At 36.5% G+C, this 22,224-nt stretch overlaps 3 protein-coding genes across 3 annotated transcripts; 2 read left to right on the forward strand and 1 right to left on the reverse strand.

The window, feature by feature from the left end:
- The first annotated feature begins 335 nt into the window (after nucleotides 1–335).
- Nucleotides 336–11,240, forward strand: LOC141643843 (uncharacterized). The gene is made up of 18 exons (XM_074453166.1): nucleotides 336–622; nucleotides 746–773; nucleotides 911–1,011; nucleotides 1,718–1,921; nucleotides 2,393–2,636; nucleotides 3,286–3,461; nucleotides 4,502–4,584; nucleotides 5,354–5,426; nucleotides 5,906–5,971; nucleotides 6,290–6,332; nucleotides 7,225–7,364; nucleotides 7,713–7,925; nucleotides 8,556–8,640; nucleotides 8,765–9,059; nucleotides 9,287–9,548; nucleotides 9,686–9,902; nucleotides 10,366–10,583; nucleotides 10,936–11,240. The coding sequence occupies exons 1-18, from the start codon at nucleotides 497–499 to the stop codon at nucleotides 11,083–11,085; spliced, it is 2,724 nt and encodes a 907-aa protein (XP_074309267.1). The 5' UTR covers nucleotides 336–496; the 3' UTR covers nucleotides 11,086–11,240.
- Nucleotides 11,241–14,505: 3,265 nt separating this feature from the next.
- LOC141643844 (stromal 70 kDa heat shock-related protein, chloroplastic) lies at nucleotides 14,506–19,823 on the forward strand. Its single transcript, XM_074453167.1, has 8 exons — nucleotides 14,506–15,213; nucleotides 16,268–16,520; nucleotides 16,980–17,059; nucleotides 17,179–17,321; nucleotides 17,425–17,523; nucleotides 17,682–17,871; nucleotides 18,073–18,471; nucleotides 19,155–19,823. Exons 1-8 carry the CDS (start codon nucleotides 14,674–14,676, stop codon nucleotides 19,554–19,556), a joined length of 2,106 nt encoding a protein of 701 aa, XP_074309268.1. The 5' UTR covers nucleotides 14,506–14,673; the 3' UTR covers nucleotides 19,557–19,823.
- Nucleotides 19,824–19,996: 173 nt separating this feature from the next.
- Nucleotides 19,997–21,995, reverse strand: LOC141643845 (uncharacterized). Its single transcript, XM_074453168.1, has 3 exons — nucleotides 21,909–21,995; nucleotides 21,271–21,583; nucleotides 19,997–20,245 (listed from the first exon to the last, which is right to left on the reverse strand). The coding sequence occupies exons 2-3, from the start codon at nucleotides 21,562–21,564 to the stop codon at nucleotides 20,090–20,092; spliced, it is 450 nt and encodes a 149-aa protein (XP_074309269.1). The 5' UTR covers nucleotides 21,565–21,583; nucleotides 21,909–21,995; the 3' UTR covers nucleotides 19,997–20,089.
- Between the last annotated feature and the right edge of the window lie 229 nt (nucleotides 21,996–22,224).

Genomic DNA, 22,224 nt, shown 5'->3' on the forward strand with positions numbered 1-22,224 from the left:
GGCAGTCTTGGTATTTTACGTCAATCGTCACATAATAAGTCGAGAAATAAGAAAACGATGCTCGGGATAAAAATACGGTGGTGATTCGGGAATATACATTGAAGTTTGGGGGTTATTTGTAAAACCCAAATACGTGGTGGTAATTTGTAAAAAAACGCAAATACGTGGTGGTTATTTGTAATTCCCACTACTAAAAACATAGTTTCAAACCATAAACACTCCACAAAATTACTTTGGAGAAGCTTAAACATATGAGCCACTTAAAATTTTACGGAAGTTTTAACCTTAAAGTCCAACCATAACGAGTCTAAAGTACTCCGTATTAGAACTAGGGCACCAACAACATTGACACAACTCACAAGTACGCAAACACAAATCCAGTGAACTCAAGCTGCTAAACCTCTAAAGCTAAAACCCCTCTTTCCATCAGACACCATTGCCGCATAAACCCTAATTTTACTTCATTCTTCAATTCGAAACCCTAAACCCCCCAAAAATGGGGATTTTTGAAGCATTCAGAGCAATTGGCTACATCACTACCTCCGTACCGTTTTCTGTTCAGCGTCTGGGTACTGAATCGTTCGTCACAGTTAGTGTCGGCAAAGCTTGGCAAATCTACAACGTAATTTCTTCCTTCCTTTCTTCTCTCTCTTGTTCTTCATCTTTCCTGCTAATGTAGCTTCTTAACTATTTTTTTTCTGGTTTTTTCTGATTTTTTTTTTGTTTTTTTTTTTGGGATTTTCAGTGTGCTAAGCTGAATTTGGTCCTTGTTGGTAAGTTTCTTTGATATTGTTATTGCCTATTACATTTATGGTTTACGGTTAGCGGTTTGTGAAATGAGTTTGTGCTGGTTTATTGTTTTGATTACGGGTTTTCTGATGTTGTTTGGATCATTTTGGTGTAAATGAAGGTCCCCAGCTTCCGAAAAAAATCAGGGCTCTTGCTTCGTATCGTGATTATACTTTTGCTGCGTATGGGAACGAAATTGGAGTGTTCAAGCGCGCACATCAGGTCTGTAATTTGAAGGCTTCTCATCAGTTTTAGCTTCGTATTGTGATTATTTAGTATCTGTTTTTATAATGACCGTACCTATTTAGTACCATATTTATAATGGGTTTTCTGAGTTTATTGTTAGGCTGTCTCTCATTAAATTATAATTTCGTTGTAGTAGCTTGAAGGGTTCTGAGATGCTGTTACCTTAAACCAATTTTGGTGTACCAGAAGCTATGTTACAATAACAGTCAGTACAACGGATTTGTTGATTTTACGATGGGAGTGTTAGTAAATCACTAGTGCCTTGTGGGCGTGTGTGACTTTTTTCAATTTTTGGGATTATTATTTTTACTCTAAGAAGTCTTAACTGTTCTGAGTGAAAATTTGATTGTACATTATCATGTTAACGGAACTACAGAGTATCATTTTTTATTGCCATGCTGCATCCACATATCTAAATCATCTAGACAAATGATTATGAGATTTATGACTGGTCTGACTTGAGAAAGGAATAGGAGAAAAGTGTTGTGTCCAATCCCATAAATTACTTTTCTGAAAATTTCTGTCCATGTGGATTTTGCATGAACATGAAACTTTTTCATTAGGATGATTCCGAAAAGGCGGACATTGATCATGATGTTATGACATAATGAATATTACCAATCTTTCGATTGCTCATAATACTAAGGATGGCAATTGATTTTCTGTTTTGACATTTGAACAGGTGGCGACTTGGAGCTCTCACGTTGCTAAAGTCAATTTGTTGTATTTATTCGGAGATCACATTTTAAGTGTTGATGTTGAGGGTAATATGTTTATATGGGCATTTAAAGGGATTGAGCATAATTTAGAGCCAATTAGCCACATTGTTCTAGATGGTAAATTTGCTCCTACTTGTATCATGCACCCAGATACTTATCTGAACAAGGTAACAAGAGTTTTATTATTATGTGTTATTTATTTTTTATAATTTTATCACTAGAACTTGTTGATTGTCTGCCATAGTTTGATATTTTGTTTTTACCGATCACTTAGGGGGTGTTTGGTTGGCTACTTTGGAATGGAATGGAATGGATTCCATTGTTTGGTTGGGGTGATTTGGAATGGAGTTAGATACCTGATGGATTCTAACTCCACCGGAACCCCTTGGAATCCCATACCCACCCCTTTCCCTTGGAATAAAACTCCATTCCCCCCTTTACAAATTCATGGTGAACCAAACAACATTTATCAAGTATGGATTTAGATACTCATACCCCCATACTATCAAACTCCATTCCATTCCGACTTCTTGAACGAACTGACCCCTTAGATATTGCAACGTTTCCTCGGTAAACCTTGATAGCCATTAGCCAGTATAAGATGCAAATTGATGTTATGAAGGTCTGCATTTATCCAGGTTATTCTTGGAAGTCAGGAAGGGAATTTTCAGCTTTGGAATGTTAACACAAAGAAAAAACTTTATGATTTTAAAGGATGGAACTCGTCTATTTGTTGTTGTGTATCGTCACCAGCTTTAGATGTTGTTGCGTTGGGTTGCGCCGATGGGAAGATTCATGTACATAATCTACGTTTTGATGAGGAGGTAGTCACATTTACACATTCTGCACGTGGTGCCGTGACTGCTTTATCTTTCAGCACAGGTAGAACTCTGGTTCATTTCTGTGTAATGTTTTATCAGAATTCTATTCAGAATAATCTGTAGATCAATCTTTAATTTAGGATTATCAGTCTTTCTTTAGGTTTTACTTTTTACACGTATTTCACTGTTGTGCAATTCGCTTATACATGTACAGCATTGTTGCACAATACGCTTATAGGACTGGAAATTAATTTTAGGTTTTTACCCTGCTCAGTATTTCCAATGCTCTATTCTCCCGTGAAGGTTGTTATACCTCAGTAGTTGGGTGCACTCGAGTTTTGAGACATGATGATAAGTAGAACTCTTTTTATCGTAGAAGATAGTTATCTTTTTTTCTAAGTTTAGGGTAGGTGTAACTCTGTGACTATTAAGACATGCTCCGCAAACTTTTTCATTAGCTATCTTAATGAAATTATCATTCCTATTCTCACAATAGAGCTTCCTGAAAGTGGTTTAGCGACTTAACTAGCTATAATATTTTCAAGTTTAGTGGTTTAGGTATCTTATTGATTCAAAACCTCAACTAAATTGTTATAGGTCATGGGCCTGTGGCAGTGTGGCTAATGGATATGGGATGCATATTTGGTTTTTGGTCTTTTTTTTTCCAAGTTGTTTTCCTTGCCATTTAGACTCACACATTTTGTATATAGATGGACAGCCTCTCTTAGCATCAGGAGGGACGTCTGGCGTCATTAGTGTATGGAATCTTGAGAAAAGAAGGCTTCAATCAGTTATTAGAGAGGCTCATGACAACACAATTATTTCCCTTCACTTCTTTGCAAATGAGCCTGTTCTGATGAGTTCATCTGCAGATAACTCCATAAAAGTAAGATCAGATCTATGCTCTGTTATCTTTTATTCTTCTAGTACTGTATTCACATTTTCGATGAGTAGTTATCTGTCACTTTTTCTCTTCTTGAAATAGAAACTCTTAATGGATAAATACCGGGATACTACCGTATAGTGGCAGCAAATTTGAGCAAGGTGGACTATTTTATCCCTTGAGAGTTCATTGGCCACTGGTCATCTCTATATATTTGGCCATCGCCATTAAATTTCTAGCCATTGCTTACAAGCCGGCCTTCACAACGACTTACTCCTTATCTCCAAAACTCAAGTGGTTTGCAAATGCTGCTTGCAAGCCCATTTGGCCCCAGTCCCATTTGATGACCACAAATGTAGAAGAAACTATGGACATAATATTTCGTTTAAAGAATGGGCTTCAGAATCCCATCCTCGTTCAACACTCGTCAATTTGGGAATGAGTGCTGCTCCCTAGTCGCATCACCATTCTGAAAGAACATCACACAAACTTGAAGTTAGAAAAATGGTTATGGTATAGGATCTCATTAATGGTTTGGAGGACAGATAGCAATATTTATGCTTTAAGCATTTGGATTTCTTTTTTCCGGTAAGTGTTTTGGGGGATGAGGCCATAGGGGTGGGAGTGGGGTTAAATTACAAGAACTAGCGTAGAATAATTGAATGGTTCTGACGTTCTTTTCTCCTGAATGATTCTGGTTTCAGTTTGTGCTCAGTGTGATATGATCCTGAGGAAATCACTAATTCTAATAAGTAATCCTTTTAGAGTTTTAGGCTCGATTTGAAGGGCGAAATTGCGAGGAAATTTTATATTGGAAGCTAGGTGTTGGAACTACCATAAAATAACCCTTACCAAATTGAAATGTAAATTTATGTAATTTATCATCAAGAAATTAATCTAATTTGAGCGGATTCAATAACATTGGCTATATTAAGTCACGACGACTGAGATTTGCTAGTTAAACTGAATCATCCATTACATAATTGTTTGCCTTGAAGTTGCTTGGATTACGTAACTTTAAATTTGTTTTCTTCTCGTGCTAGATGTGGATATTCGATACTACTGATGGGGACCCTCGTCTTTTGCGTTTCCGGAGTGGTCATAGTGCACCTCCAGTTTGCATAAGGTAGTTTGTTGTCTCTCTCCATCTTTTTATCCTATCAACCCCCTCAAAAACAAAACAGATTTTTTGGCGCTTGTAGATCCTCATATTCTTTCTGGTAATTGATTCGGCAATCTATTATGATTCCAAGACCAAGTGTTGTCATTGTCCACCATGATATTCTACAAATCCATGACTGGCTTAAATCTTTGAATGTGGTTTACTTGGACAAAAGGGCCACTATGATATCTGATAGTATTACCCTCCTATAGTTCATTTGCTTTCTTTTAAGCAAGTTGCCGGTTAAGCTAGCATCTGCACCTTTTGAAACCAGTTTGTTAAGCTATTAAAATTTTATGTGAACGTGCCACTAGTCCACTATCCATTTCACTTAGCGTTGGTTCACCATCAGATATTTCTGATCTTTAAAAAATAGAGTATCTTACAGTAATTTCAACTTACTCCAGTACATTCTAACAACAAATATTATTCAGCCTGCAAAATAAAGTTTGATGGTGAGACTGTTCCATTAGCTATATTAGGCACATTCTATTCCTCTGCCTTGATTCCGTTGTACGGTTGTACCATATAATTTTGATGCTATTTATTGTCAAATAATCGACCAGATTTTGCAGTTGACAGACTACAAGTGTAGTGTTATTAACACGTGAAGGCTATTTTGGAATAAAAAAATGGATAATCATTTGCACTCTTTTTATTCCATTTGTTTTTTCGTTATCATTTCATTTCATTTCATTTTCCTTTGTTGTCTTTTTCTTTCTATTTTTTGCAGGTTTTATGCAAATGGAAGGCATATCTTATCTGCTGGCCATGACCGTGCTTTTAGGCTTTTTTCTGTCGTCCAGGTTTCTTTCACTTTCATAAGTTTGTTATTCCACATTCGTTATGGTACTTGCTTATGTGTCTTGCATGGTATATTCATCAAAAAATTAGACCAACAAACATTTTGGGGACCGTTTCATCTTATGCAACAGATTATGCAATTGTGGCCTTCTTTTGTTTTTAATAAAAGAAAAGATATTCAAGGCACAGTAATTTAATAAGAATTTTTCAGCCACCTACCTAAGAAACAAAGCGTTCCCTGTCGGGGGCGAGTGAGGTTTCATGGTCTTAGAGGGGGACTTCCTATTTTATTGAGTCATGCTGTGAAGGTGGTTGGCTGGTCTGCTACTGCCCTTCAGTATTGCATTCTCCTTCAACGGAGCATCGTACAGTCACCTTTTTGTAGATATTAGCTATACATAGAACTGTTCTTTCAACAGGGTTGAAATCATTACTAATGATGTGGAAATATTGTTCTTTCTCTATCCTTTGATATGACCAGGATCAACAAAGTAGGGAGCTTTCACAACGCCATGTGTCAAGAAGAGCCAAGAAGCTGAAAGTGAAGGTATGTAATTACTATGCGTACAAGTCACTCTGGTCAATATTTTTGTATACTATACTTCTACGCTGGGGATGTATTCATTTGATCATGTCGTACTATAAATATGATAGTTAAGAGCCAATCTGTAATTCAAGGTTAACTTCCAATGATGCAATTCAGCCAGGGTCTGTACTTGTAGCAAAACTGAACTACCTTATCTTTGGCATTGAATTGTTTCATGGCGTTGAATTGTTTCATGGCGTTGATTCTTTTGCTGTATCCACTATTCATTGTACACTGAATTTGCTCTTACATATTATTTTCTCTTTTATCATTCTCCAGGAGGAAGAGATAAAATTGAAGCCTGTTGTTGCATTTGATTGTGGTAAGGTCTTTGATCTCACCCCCTCCCACACACATACGAGTCAAACTACCAACGCACGGGAGTCTGAAAATTCTCCTTAAATCTTCTAGTTTGGGTATAGGCCTTTATTTTCATACAGTATTGTAATTGTGCGTCTGTACCTCTGTAGCTCAAAAATCGTACAAGTGAATCTTGTTTCATTCAGGTATGCGTTACATACAACCTTAAAGGCTCCTCGTGATGGCGGGTAAGGGGTTGATGTACGCATCCTTTCCTGTAAGTTGAAAAATACTTGCAGACTGTTTATGAGTGACGCATAATAAACATTGCATCTAGAATCGAGTCAATTGACAGCTATATTACAATTTAAGAAGTGCAAATATTTAGTGAACTTTTTTCTTTTATCCAATCAGAGTTTAAATACAAAAAAATAGTGAATATGTGGCTCATTGAAATGGCAATGAAGAAGAGACATTATCTGGTGTAAAAGATGATAATACAGAACTACAGAATGGATGATCACGAACTAGAATTAATGCTTGTCTCCAGATACCATAATTCTGTTTCTTAGTTGAACAGCCCGTTGTGGATTTGACACTTATTTCAATTTGCTTGAAGGCTATGTTACGTAGCACTCTACAATTTTTGTTTGCAGAGTGATGAGAATAAAGAATGCTTCATACGGGTTGTTTTTGGGACTATGAATTTTAGGCCAGAAGATGCTAATGAATGTTCCGTTTATGATTGTTAATATTTGGATCAAAATGTTCAAATTATTCTGCAAATAACTCCTGAAAATTGTTTTTCAATGACCTGTAATGAGAAAAATTTTATGCACTCCCCATTCTGTTTACCCTTTGTGTTTGGATCATAATGATACTGGTCACTTCATATTGCCAAACCCTATTTTCAGCTGAAATTAGGGAGCGTGATTGGTGCAATGTGGTTACTTGTCATATGGACACTGCCGAAGCTTATGTGTGGAGGCTCCAAAATTTTGTGCTTGGTGAGCACATACTGAAGCCAGGTGTAGAAATTCAGACGCCAGTGAAGGTAAATAATCTTGTACCTACTATTTAACATTTTATTTGTGTAAGATTTGCTTAGTCTCCATATAAATGCAATTAACTGAGGACTGCCAATTTTTTGGGTCCCGGGTAGAACACAGAAAGGATCTTCGATTAACTAATACTATACAGAAGCATGCATTTAATATATTGCTAGTATTTTGCTAAAGTAATCGTGTGTTTTATTCCTTGTCCATAATTTTTTTTAAACATATCAAATTTTCACAAATCTAGTGTAAAACACACATTGAAATTTCAAGTTGGACATTTCTGCATTATTAAACCCAAGTCAATAACTTTGAAAACAAGCCTCGTCTGGTTTAAATGTTTTTAGGCATGTAGTATCAGCACATGTGGAAACTTTGCTGTTTTGGGGACAGCAGGTGGTTGGGTTGAGCGGTTCAACCTCCAATCTGGATTAAGCCGAGGAAGTTACGTGGATAAGTCGGAAGGAGTTAATTGTGCTCATGATGGAGAGGTAATTGGAGTGGCATGCGACTCAACAAATTCCCTGATGATCAGCGCTGGATACCGCGGCGATATAAAGGTTTGTATTATCTCCACAATTCTCTTGTTCAAGGCCTTGTGCGCCATTTGCTTTCTTCGTTACAGTTTTTATGTGGAATATTGGTTGTATCTGATGAAGGTGTCATTTGTCTTCTGTACCTTTCTGAAGTTTTGAAGCAATTTTTTCAGCTTGAGGGTTTTGGATGAGAATATGACGTCGAATATGTTTTGCTGAGAGATTCCAACAAGAATCTATTTTATCTTTTCATTTATGTCTTATCGCATTTTCTTTTGATTCCTGTATGTTATTAGCTACGAATAAAGACGTTATACCTATACCAGATCTTAGGAACACTAATATCTCCCTTTCATATCATTTCTTCCTATTGCAAATTCTAGAATGGTAGCTAGCATAATACAATATACTTGGCAATATCTTTCTTTTTCTTTAGGATGAGCTTAGGAACTTTCATCTCCTGCACTTCTAATGTTCTTTATCCTTTTCTATTTAGAGTAATATGAGTTGAGGGAGAATGTTTCACTTGAAAGGTCATTCCTTCTGCAGTACTACCTATGTTGCTTAGAAACTTTCAATTGACAATTTCTGGTTTCATCAATTTTTTTTTCGGCCCTTCAATTGTATAACAAGCCTAAAAAGCATGCACTGTAGGTATGGGATTTCAAGCGACGGGAACTAAAGTCTAGATGGGAAGTAGGCTTTCCTTTGGTTAAGATTGTATGCCACAGACCCAATGGTAAGTTCAATTATATTTTGTACTATGAGAGGTCTGCAGTCTGCACCAATTTATGCTTCTTTTTTTTTACCCATTTTACTCCCTTACATTCGGGTGAACCTGAATTGACTGTCTAATATTTCAGGTTTGTTGGCGACTGTAGCTGATGATTTAATCATCCGTGTATATGATGTCGTGGCGCTCAGGATGGTTCGTAAATTTGAAGGCCACATAGATCGTGTAACTGATTTGTGCTTCAGTGACGACGGGAAGTGGCTTTTGTCTTCAAGCATGGATGCAACCCTTAGAATTTGGGATGTTATTTTGGGTAGGCAAATAGATGCCCTCCAGGTTGACGTGGCTATCACTGCACTATCTTTGTCACCCAATATGGATGTGCTGGCTACCACTCATGTTGATCAAAATGGGGTTTATTTATGGTAAGAGAATATGATTATTTCTGGAAATGAAAGTTTCATAGAGTTTCATGGAGTCAATGGGACAACAAATAGGTGTAATGGGATAGGAATCCATTTCTCCTCATTTTCATAATAAATATACTTGCCTTCAGAATTTGCAAAAAAAATAAAAAATAAAAAAATTGGGCGCTCCAAGCTATTGTTACATGAGTACATTGTTTAGCTGACAATTTCGTATTGGTTTATAGGGTTAATCAAGCCATGTTCACTAGTTCAACTTGTATAAATTCGTATGCAAGTGGAAAAGATGTTGTCTCTGTGAATTTGCCATCTACAAGTCCAGCTGAGAATAATGAAGCTACAAATATTGAGGAGAGCAACACAGATGGCATGCATGTTAAGGAAACTACTGGTAGACCTAAATATGACCAGAAAATACCTGACTTAGTTGCACTGTCACTCTTGCCCAAAAGTCAGTGGCAAAGCCTGATCAATTTGGACATCATTAAGGTCCTTTCTTGTCTCTATTATATAGTAGATTGTTAAATATCAAGAATCTGTTTAAATGGGTGTTATTTTGCGCATTGTTTGTGTAGTGTCTTGTTATATGTTCAACATTAAACTGATACATATTTGCAAATTTTCAGGATCGAAATAAACCCATCGAGCCTCCCAAAAAGCCTGAAAAAGTACCGTTCTTTTTACTATCACAGCCAACATTTTCAGGAGACGTAGTGTTTAGACCAACTGATTTGGCAGATGAAGAATCAACCGGGAAGGATGTTGAACTTCAGTCTCGAACTGTTGGTCTACCTCCAACACCATTCATCCAAGCTCTCCAATCTGCAGTAGAATCAAAGAATTGTAAGGCTTTGATCTCCTTGCTGGAAACAAAAGCTCATCCAATATGTGACTTCATCAGTACTATATTTTTGGGTCTGATTCCTTGTTTTTGGGGATAATGTAGAGAGGCTACACTGTCCAAAATAGGCATATATCTGGTGTCAGACAAGGGTGCTCATGTTTTTTTTGTTTAAAGTAAGCTAAAATGCTACATGGTTTGAATGTACGCAAGATAATATGGGAAATTTCACACGACATATACAACTAAAGAGGAAATGATAAATAGTTGATATGTTCTTTCCAGAGAAACTGGAGTCCCATGAAATGCGCATCAAGTAGTTTTAAATGCGACGTTAGAATGGAGTCATTCTCATGCGTGCTTGCTAGTGCTAGTTTGTACTAGTATGTGTGGCAGTATGTGCGCATTAAGTATACCCTTTTTGATGCCTTTTGACATGTTAGCTGGTTTACTTGAATTTTGCAGTTCCAGCATTCACAGACTATATAAAAGGTTTGTCGCCTTCATCGTTAGATATGGAGCTGCGAATGCTTCAAATAATTGACGACGAGGATGATGGAGCAGATGCCAGCACTAGACCAGAGTTGCTTGCTCTTGAAATGCTAGTGGATTATTTTATCTTCGAAATTTCATGCAGAAACAATTTCGAGTTTATACAGGCCCTTGTCAGACTATTTTTGAAGGTCAGTTATTGTCCTTTGCCCCTTACCAATTTTGAGGATATCTTGTGCTAAATGAGTGTGTTTATTTTTGGGTTTCCTGACCAAACTGTGGGAAGCACATAAAGTCTTATGTGAAAACCACTTGATTTTCACCGAATACTCAGAGAACCAACAAAAGGGTCTTCTATCAAAATGGGGGTAATAAACTAGCAAGTTAAACCTTGTTTTTTTACTGAATTTTGGGTAAGAAAGCTTTAGCGGAAAGTTTTACCATTCGTTAGTAGGTTGTCATAAATATTATTTCAACCACAAGATTGAGAGACATTAATGGTGCTGTGGGCTTTTAACCAAGAAACATCCAATTATATTGCAGATTCATGGAGAAACAGTTAGGTGTCAATCGAGATTACAAGAGAAGGCAAAGAAGCTATTAGAAATTCAGTCTTCAGTTTGGCAGCGTGTCGATAAATTGTTTCAGAGTACAAGATGTATGGTTGCTTTTGTTAGCAATTCTCAATTTTGAGGAACCAATGTAGTCTTTCTCGGTTTCCTGGCTTCTGTTTAAAATGAAGAATACTGCAGCCATGCAACTACGAAAACTGTATGAAACTTGGCTAAGGGCAGAGCCTTCTTTACTACAGCAATTTTGACAATTTGAAAATCTAACCTTGTTTGTTTTGTTGTAATATTTCGATTTCTGGCTCTTGTGCAACCACTTTCTTTCAACTCGGTTTCTGCATGTACTAACTGAAATCAAAACTCTTAGGCCTCACTGGTATCACTTCAAATTAATTTCAGGTTGCTATAGCTCGATTAAAGCTCGATTACTCAGTGGAAAATGTTGTGAATCAGGGACTCCTAAATTACGAGTTGATGAATTTTTTTTCTTTTCAAGTGTAGTTCTTTTGAAACTGATTGCTTTGTCGGTTTTGTTCAAACTGATTAATTTCCGTTGAGGATTTTCATAATGTGCATATGATTATCACTCATCGATATTCATATATTTTCATGACGATATATGGGTCAAAGTGGTATCTAAAAAATACTTGATAAATTGTTCACTATTTGATCATAAGCCTAATTCTGCCTCTTCTTGGCAATGGCGTAAACTAATGAGTCTTCGGACTCTGTTTAGAAAAGGACTGAGATGGCAGGTAGGTAATGGTAGCAATATTAAGTTTTGGTCTGATAATTGGATTTTTTCACACCCACTTACAAGCAGTATGGTTGATGATGATAGTAACCGTGATCTTAATCTTTTGGTTAAAGATTTCATAACCTCAGACAAGCAATGAGATGTTTGTAAATTATCCAGTTTAGTGAATAACGATATTGTTAATCAGATTACTAACATTCCAGTGCCACATAATGATATTCCAGATACCCTAATTTGGGGGTTGTCCGTAGATGGAATTTTCTCTACCAAAACAGCAACTTGGTTAGCGCAAGGTTTGTTCGATCAAGCTCTTGACAAATACGAATTTCAGTGGATTTGGAAATTGAATATTCCTCCTAAATTGAAATTTTTTCTTTGGAAAGCCTGTGTTGACGGCCTTCCAACGAAAAGTAGACTTCTCAAGAGTCATATTGATATCCCACCTCATTGTGTTCTGTGCAACAACCCTATTGAAAACAAAGATCATTTCTTTTACGAATGTCCCTTGATTGGGTCTGTCATCCAAGACCTGAACATTATTAGTTTCAACGAGTTTTTGTCAAATTATGATACTATTATAAGTCAAAATTTTCTAACGAAACTTAATTATCTCAAGGATTTAATTTCGAAAGATGACTTTATAAAGATTATCTTTATTTGGTGGAATGCATGGTTCCATAGAAATGATATTATCTTTAATAATGTTAATTTAAGTATCAGCAAACTTATTACTTTATGTAATAATAGCACTAAGATATGGAATGCGACTAGATTTAAGGATCTAAACAATCCCGAGGTAGAAGAGTTTGCTAGAAACAATTCTAGTAAGGAAGAGATTTGGTGGGAAAAACCTACAAACGGTTTCCTAAAGCTAAATTTTGACGGATCGAGAATAGAAGGTAATAAAGCTGCTTTAGGATATTCTTTAAGAGATCACAATGGTAAAGTCGTTTTGTTGGGAGCAAAAAAGTGCGGATCCAATAGTATCCTTGTTGCGGAAGCACTTGGTTTAAAAGAAGGTATTTTAGCAGCTAAATACTTAGGAATCTCAAAGTTAATTGTGGAGGGTGATAACTTATGTGTTATTAACTCGATTCGAGGTACTTGGCAAATTCCGTGGGAAATTTCTAGTATTATCAAGGATGTGAAATTAGACCTTCATTTTTTCGATGAAGTGATAATTAAACATTGCTTTCGTGAAGCCAACAAGGTTGCTGACTTCATGGCTTCAGTTGGACATTCATGTCCAACTCTTTCGAGGTGGTTTGATAGCCGGTGGCTTCAACTTACCTCCCTCATTCGAAAGAATGAGATAGGTTGGTCCTACCCTAGAGGATCAACTTAGTTTTCTTACCTAATCAAAAAAAAAATTAAAAAAAAAAAAATAATGCACTGTTTTAAGACTTGATCCGTAATAGGAGATAGATCGTTGATGATGTCATATTGATGCTTCAAAGGTTAGGAGAATTCTATTTCGGTGTATTTCAAGGTTTCACTAATTTCATGTTGAAACCTAATATTTGATATATATACCATCCATTTTGATAACCTCTTAGAGTAATATCATTAATATCGTGCAAAAGAACAAATATTTTAAAGATTAGTCATATGGTTATGCATAATTACAATTCAATTCATCCTAATATATGATTGTTTTTACGCTTTATTAGACTAAATAAAGTCAATATTTTGACTATTTTATATTTTAAGAGACAAAGGTGTAAAACAAATTCAAATCTTAGATTTTTTAGATTATAAATACAATAAATGATGTCCACATTTATACACTACTTCTTTCGTTTGAAGATTTTGAAGACTGAGTTGGTCAAAGTATTTTATTTGACCAAAATTTTGAATGACCTTATTTTTTTGTAAGCGTTTGGCAAGTAGTTTATTTAATCAAATAAGCTACCTGAAATGAGATGTTACCTAGAGTAGCATTTGAGATTTCAGGTACCTGATTTGGTTTAATTTTCCGTTTTTACCCTTTAAATCTATACTGTTAAATAATTATAATATTCTTTTACGTCATTCATCAAAATCAGCTACCTTTTCAGTTAGTTTGTCAAATATCTTTTTATATAATCAGTTACCTTATCAATTCCTAATTTTCAGCTACCTGATCAGTTACCTTTTCAATTTTCAGTTACTTTTTCAGATTTCAGCTAACTTTTCAGTTAGTTTTACCAAACCAAGCCTAACAGTTAAACACTTGTACCAAAAAGTAATAGTAAAACACTAAATTATTGTGCAAAATATAATATGACTTGTGAATAAAAAAGGAGAAATATGTGTCAATATTTAATCAAACAACATCATTTCAATTATTTGTATTATTACTTCATATCACTACACAATTTCACCGTACTCCCTAACTAATACGTAGGGTATATCAACTATATTTGACTCACCTACTTTTATTCATAAAAGATCTCAATATTAGTTTTAATTTTATCATCATTATTAATACAAATAAATCATTTAACGATTTTTCTATGCTATGCCCACTAGGCATAGGATAAGAAACCCAAAAGAGAAAGAATTAATGATGTTTTCTTGTAAAGTGATAGAATATTGCAATTTCCCATAAAAATATCATTAATTCTTTCCCTTTTGGATTTCTTATCTTATACGTAGTGGACATAGGATAAAAAAACACATCATTTAATTATATCATCTCAATTTAATTTCAATAGCATCGTATCCATCGATCAATACGAATACAATAACGATAACATAATACACGAGTATCGGAATATACAACATTGGAAATCTCGTTAGGTGAATGAATAGTGGGAAGACCTCAACGTATCCACCTAAATACCAACCATTCCTCTTCATAAACCCCCCTTCACACCCACACTTCCCCTCTTTCTCCTTATCTCCTCAAATTTCCCCCTTTCTCTCACCACCTCTAACCCTAATTTCAATTTCCTCTCATCTTCTTCTTCAACAATGGCGTCCGCTTCCTCCCAATTCAATCTCAATTACACAACCACAATCCCTACATCAATCAAACTAAACAACTCTCTCTTCTTCGGCACCCGTAAAAACCTCGCTTTCTGCACACCTAAACCTACTTCCTTCACTCTCACTCCCACGCGCCGCCACGCCCGACGCGCCGGTGCACTACGCGTGGTTAATGAGAAAGTCGTCGGAATCGACCTCGGAACTACTAACTCCGCCGTTGCGGCGATGGAAGGTGGTAAGCCGACGATTGTTACGAACGCGGAAGGTCAGCGGACTACGCCGTCTGTTGTTGCGTATACGAAGAATGGTGAGAGACTTGTGGGGCAAATTGCGAAGAGACAGGCGGTTGTGAATCCCGAGAATACGTTTTTCTCGGTGAAGAGGTTTATTGGACGGAAAATGTCGGAAGTTGATGAGGAGAGTAAGCAGGTTAGTTATCGGGTTGTGAGAGATGATAATGGGAATGTTAAGCTTGATTGTCCTGCCATTGGTAAACAATTTGCTGCTGAGGAGATCTCTGCTCAGGTAATTTCATCTCTTTTTTCGCGTAATTTGTTCGTTGAATTTTAGGTTTTAGCTGGATTGAGATTAGGTTGTTGTTTAATTTCAGTTTGTTGTGTGTATTTTTTTTGTTGAATTTAGGGTTTGGTTTGATTGTGTAATTATTCTTGTGATAATTGTATGCTTTTTAGTTGAATTTTAGGGTTTGGTTAGATTGTGAGATTAGCTGGGTATTTGATTTTGCTTTGTGGTGGTAATTGTGCACTTTTTAGTTGAATATTAACTTCTTAATTTTGCATTGTTGTCGTAATTGTGTAGTTTAAAGTCTTGTGTTACTCATGAAACACAAAGTTTCATGTAAAACGGTTTTATGTAGGTGTTATTGTGTTTAGTAGATGGTTTTATCGTAAAACTTTTTGTAGGAGACTAGCTCTTTGATTGCTTGGTTTTGCATTCTTGTGATAATTGATTGTTTTGGAGTTATTTTGTTGTATAGAAATGTATTGAGTTGAGGGTTGTTGAAATCAGTTGACCCAGATTGAATTTTGTAGGTTAACTACTCCCCATTGGAGTTGGTACTTACTCTGTCCTCATCAATAGTTTACGTATTCCATTTTGGGTTGTCATGGTGGTAGTTGATGTTTCCTCTTTTGTGTGGTGGAAAATGAGTGTGGGACTCCCTAACCCACTAGCATGTTTTTTACATGTAAAGACGGGGACAGAGTGAGTATACATAAACTGCAAGTTGAAATGAACTTTCCATTTGTAGGCTTAAGTTGCTTAGTGATTCTGACTGTAAAAGGTTGGTGCATTTTCATTTTTGTTCCGTTAGATGTGTCTTTTGTAGGTGAATTAGGAAAGAACGTTTTTGTGGCAAGAAATGTGTAAACACAAATGAACTATGTTTACTTGTGCAGAATGCCGGCGTAATAGATGGTAGTCAAATGTAGTGCTAGCTGCTTAGCAATGAGTTTGCTTACTATTTGTGACTGATATATAAATGTTGTTGGTGTGTATTTACGAAGAGTCTTTTTGGTCTCATAATTGGAATTTTGCATTGTTGTTTTTTTACTTGAAGGTGCTGAGGAAGCTCGTGGATGATGCATCAAAGTTTTTAAATGACAAAGTAACCAAGGCCGTGGTCACTGTGCCTGCTTACTTCAATGACTCGCAAAGGACAGCAACCAAAGATGCTGGACGTATTGCAGGGTTAGAAGTTCTTAGGATCATAAATGAGCCAACTGCTGCCTCTTTAGCTTACGGGTTTGAGAAGAAGAACAATGAAACCATATTGGTGTTTGACCTTGGAGGTGGAACATTTGATGTTTCAGGTACTGTCTTAGCTTTAGTTAATCCTGTTTCTGAGAGTCACATGAGATGTTGAGAGACCCTCCTTTTTTTTGCTTGGCTAATGGACTTGTTACAACAACATGGGTATTCAAGTACTACAATAACGAAGTACTACAATAACGACGACGACAATAAACCTTTAGTCCCACCCAGATCTGTGGTCGGCAGACGGCTATAAAGAAATCACTATTTGATTTTTAACACTGATTTTTGACGGAATGAGCTCTAAAATGCTATTTTAATTTCTTTTGAAATCGTTTTGGGACTGTCTCGATTTTGACTAGAAAATTTTAATCCCGAAATGTTTTGGGTTTTTGGTCTCATTTAAAACCGTCAATATGTTTCTTGCTGTCTATGATCTCTTAAAATCATGTCAAATGCTTATCCATTGTTTTAAATTCTTTATATTCTTAATATGATTATATTTGCCCCGGTTCCAGTGCTTGAGGTGGGTGATGGAGTATTTGAAGTGTTGTCGACTTCCGGAGACACTCATTTGGGTGGTGACGATTTTGACAAGGTAAGGATGATTACTCCCTCTTTGCTCTCTTACCTTTTTCTTTGCGCTGTCCGACCATGAAGTCATGTTATTCTTTTTGAGCATTTTCTAATCACAGTAATTTAATTTGTGTTGACCAGAGGGTTGTTGATTGGCTAGCTGCTGATTTCAAAAGTAATGAAGGCATCGATCTTTTGAAAGACAAGCAAGCTCTTCAGCGTCTTACAGAGACTGCTGAGAAAGCCAAAATGGAGCTGTCATCTCTAACGCAGGCAAACATTAGGTTTGTTAGATATCTGTCATTATAGTTGCTTTTAAGCTTTTAGTCCGCATGTGTTGTACTGTATTTGCATCAAACTGACTGCTTAAATCATTTGTGTCTCTAGTTTGCCTTTCATTACTGCAACTGCTGATGGCCCCAAGCACATTGAGACCACCTTGACAAGAGCAAAGTTTGAGGAGCTGTGCTCAGACCTTCTTGACAGGTACTTAATTGCTTTGTTCAATTTATTATTTGTGGTTGAGTCTTGATCCAATATTTTGATCTTTCATTTTTTGGGTTAATGGACAAAATAACTTTTGATACCCATACACTGATACACTGTATGACTTGGTACTTCATCTCTATTTTTTTTGCCTTCAGGTTGAAAACACCCGTACAGAATTCATTAAAGGATGCAAAGCTCTCCTTCAGCGATTTAGATGAAGTGATCCTTGTTGGTGGGTCGACACGTATTCCAGCTGTTCAGGAGTTGGTCAAGAGTCTGACCGGAAAAGATCCTAATGTAACAGTTAATCCTGATGAAGTCGTTGCTCTAGGGGCTGCAGTGCAGGTTTGTTCTACTTTCATTTTTCCGTGTCTTTCTCTTTGAAACAACTGCCACTGTCCATTGCTTTCTAAATATTTATTGTTTGTGACCTACTTCTTGATGCTCAGGGCTGGCTCCTTTATTCATGACTGGGCGTGTTTTAGGCTCTTACTTTTGCAAGTTGTGCCTGTATCATAATTATTAAATTGTTTACTTTTGTTGTAGGCGGGTGTCCTATCCGGGGATGTAAGTGACATTGTGCTTTTGGACGTGTCTCCATTGTCATTGGGTCTTGAAACACTTGGTGGAGTTATGACTAAGATCATCCCGAGGAATACAACCCTACCCACTTCCAAGTCAGAGGTTTTCTCAACAGCTGCAGATGGACAGACAAGTGTCGAGATTAACGTTCTACAGGGTGAAAGAGAGTTTGTGAGGGATAATAAATCTCTTGGTAGCTTCCGCCTGGATGGTATTCCACCGGCTCCTCGAGGTGTTCCCCAGATTGAAGTCAAATTTGACATTGATGCCAATGGTATTCTTTCTGTCGCTGCCATTGACAAGGGAACAGGAAAGAAACAAGATATCACAATTACTGGAGCAAGTACCTTACCCGGTGATGAGGTATGATTGTTACTGACCCGTTTCTTTGTTTTCTAAAATGACTGTCTTCTATTTATACACAAAAGTGATACTTTTACTGTTGCATGTGAGAGTGTCTTGGGTCTTTGTACAAAATTATAGTGTTGCAGAGAGAGTTATGATTTATATGGTGGCCAAGGGCCCGGGCGGCTATTAGCTAGTGCGATGAATCAGGGCCTCATAAATCAGGGGCCCAAATAGCCACTTTAGTTATTTCTAGCACTCAAGCAGGAATCTTGAATCTTGTAGCATAGTAGACGTGGTGATAAAGCCTAATTTGCATTTTCGGAAGCCTATTTTACATTTCAGTAGGGAGGGGTGGGTTTGAATTCTCTTAGATAATAGCTTTGTGGACTGTGTTGTTCGACTAAATTTGGCTTTTTTATTCTTCAATATGGACTAAATGAAAGAGCATGTACAGTTCTAAATAATCTTAAGATAACATTAACAAAAGTTTACTTTGGTAGCTGTAATTTTGTTTACATAATATTTTAAATATCTTAATACTGAACAACTTTGAGCCATTAGATATAATTTGGAGGGCCTAACAGTTAACTCTCCGGCAAGGCCCTTACAATTTTTTGTGACGGCCCAGCTAGGGCTATTTCTTTTGTTTGTGAAATTTCAAAATATGAAATGTGGAAGTGGAAATGAAAACTTTTCAGGTGCAACGGATGGTTAGTGAAGCAGAACGGTTTGCCAAGGAGGACAAGGAAAAGAGGGATGCCATCGACACAAAGAACCAAGCTGATTCAGTTGTCTACCAGACAGAGAAGCAGTTGAAGGAACTTGGAGACAAAGTTCCCGGCCCTGTCAAAGAGAAGGTCGAAGCAAAACTCGGAGAGCTCAAGGATGCCATCTCTGGGGGCGAAACCCAAGCCATCAAGGACGCCATGGCTGCTCTAAACCAGGAAGTTATGCAACTCGGTCAATCCTTATACAACCAGCCCGGTGCAGGTGGTGCTCCTGGTGGTCCCACTCCTGGTGCCGAGTCAGGACCCTCGGAATCAACCGGCAAGGGACCTGAAGGAGATGTCATCGATGCTGACTTCACCGACAGCAAGTGAGAACTTCAGAATTTTACTGCACTACATCAATTCTTTTCACTTGTTGTGTATAAGAAGTTTTTGACGACGAAAGTTTAAGTTTGGTTGTTAAGTAGATTGTTTGTGCTGAGGAGAGAAACTTGTTAGGGAAAGGTAGTAGGAAAAGAGTCCATGGTTTCGAATTTTGTCACTAGCTTTTATTGCATCCTCTGAACATTATAGTGGCTTTTAATTGTCCATGTAGTTCACAATCCCACATGAAATGAAAATCAATAATATTCCAGAAGCGTTCGATTGCTGAACTGCTGAACCTTGTGGTTGTCACTTGTCCGTGTTCTGGTATACTTACTATTGCATACAAATATCGTTGTCAATTGTTTTAGTATCTAAATTTGTGTTAGGAAAAGGGACTCAAGACTGTCGGGTAGAAAACACGAAATATGACGATTGTATAAAAATATTATGCCGACAATCGATGGAATGCCTCAAAGTATATTTGAGGACACAACAATGGTTTCGTGTGAAAAAGGCGAATACATGGAAAACACTACGATTCAGGAAAGGGAAGGGTGAGGGTTGGGGTGATGGGACGGGCAGCGAAATCCCTGCCTTGGACAAGAAACAAGAGGAGCTGGTTGTGCAATGCATGTCGGATACTTTTGTCCTGGCATTACCACTGATATCTCTTTTGCTGCTGTTCTCCTTATCTCCTGCCAAAAAAAAAAAAAAAAAAAAAAAAAAAAAAAAAAAAATTCAAACAGATTACTTCTTTTGTCACTTCATGCCAATTTGTTCACCATTGTAAAGAATAATTTTCAGCAACTCTACCAGTTTATTAATATTACGTATATAAATGTAAATATATGGTTAAGGTACAATTTTGAAAATTTCGTCAAGTTATGTAGGTTCATAGAGTGGAAACCGGAAAGGAAAACAACATTAACCGAAACATAAAAGAATTTTAAATTTGTAGACCAAAATACTCGAATCCATATGTATGAAGCCTCTTAAGTACATGAGTCGTCATAACTCAAAAGTCATAACTAGACGAAACAATCACGTAATATTGACTATACTATCCGTCTTTTTTATTGTTCTTTATTTAACCGTTGATGCGGAAGGAGCAACGGTAGAACAGTCGAAAAATTGAGCAATCTACAATGGTGACTAAATGTTTTGACATCACAATCAAATGGTGGAGTGAAGACAATGTCTTTATTGATTCTTACTTGGGTCCTATGTTATTCAAACAATGTAGTAGACTACTAGGTACTTTGCCAATATCATTATTGATACTTGGGTCTTGTACTCTTATATCTCATTTCCTCCGTTCCATTGAGTTCTTTACGTATTCCATTTTAGGCCGTTCCATTTGATTCTTTACGTATTCAAAAATGCAGTATGTCTTGTGTTTATTTATTTTCTTTTCCCTCATTTATAACAACTCCAAAATCAGACTACAGTCTTGTGTCCTGGGTGGCTGGGTCCTTCATTTTACTCCCACACACCGGAATTATTACATTTTTCAAAATTCTTGTCATATAATTTGTCAAATAATCTATAAAATAAAACAAGAATTACTACAAGTTAATTTAAAAAGTGTAATTTAATTTAAAAAGACTAGTGGGTAATATAATGGTGGTCATTAGGGGGCATGTTATATGTAATGAATTTGATCAACTATTGTACTGTATAGAAATAGATAACAATTCATCGGGACAGTTATTGAGCTTACCATATCATTTGTGCTTGATTTGTTAGTCTCCAAACTCCTAGAGACTCCATCTTGAGATGAAGAAAGACTAGGCCTAAAGAGATGCTCAAGAATGGCCATAATGAGAAACATGGATATCAAAAGTGCTGTGGCTACAAACCCAAATGAGATTGCATTCATCGACGTCGCTCCAAAATTCTTCCAATGTCCTTGTCTATGATCTTCTACTACTTGTGAAGGACTCGGTTCAGACGGATCCGAGCTTGAGTAGAAGTTCCATGGCCTTGGTGGTCTTCCAATGCCAAAATCATTCATGGTCTTGAACTGTTGTATTCTGTTTTGTTACACAATTATAGGGGAATTATTAACAACTTTGTTCAAATTGTTTATAACTCAAGTAACCATTATATTTATAAAACGGGTCTGAATAACCGCTCTTTATAAAGTGAATAACTCTCTCATCTCGTATAAATGTTATACCTACACTCACATAAGACAATGTTCAATAATACGTACTGTATTACATTTTAAAACGATAATTCACGTTCAATTCATAAATTATATAACGCCAATATAGAATTTGTGACTGAAATAATAAAGTGAGGGATATTTTAATCAAAGATAAATAAATGACTGAAACGGAAGATGTAGAAAATAACCTGGAGAAGGTTAGGCCTAAACAATGACTTTGAGAAAGAAGGCAAAGGGAATGATTTTTCTGTTTTTAGGAATCAAAATATGTAATTGAAGAAGAAACAAATGACTTTATTCTTTTCTTGCCTACATTGTTTGGAATGTTGTACTAATTTGATTAATAATTAATAAATGAAAGGGAAATGAAGTTAGCAATCCATTTATAGAAAATAAATATGAAGATAAATTATTAAAGTAGAAATTTAAAAAGTGATAGTAAGTGATAATTCAAAGGGTTATCTTGCAAGCTTGCATGCAACTTTATGGTTTTCAATCACACTC

Source organism: Silene latifolia, chromosome 2, assembly GCF_048544455.1.
Source record: "Silene latifolia isolate original U9 population chromosome 2, ASM4854445v1, whole genome shotgun sequence".
NCBI lineage: Eukaryota > Viridiplantae > Streptophyta > Magnoliopsida > Caryophyllales > Caryophyllaceae > Silene > Silene latifolia.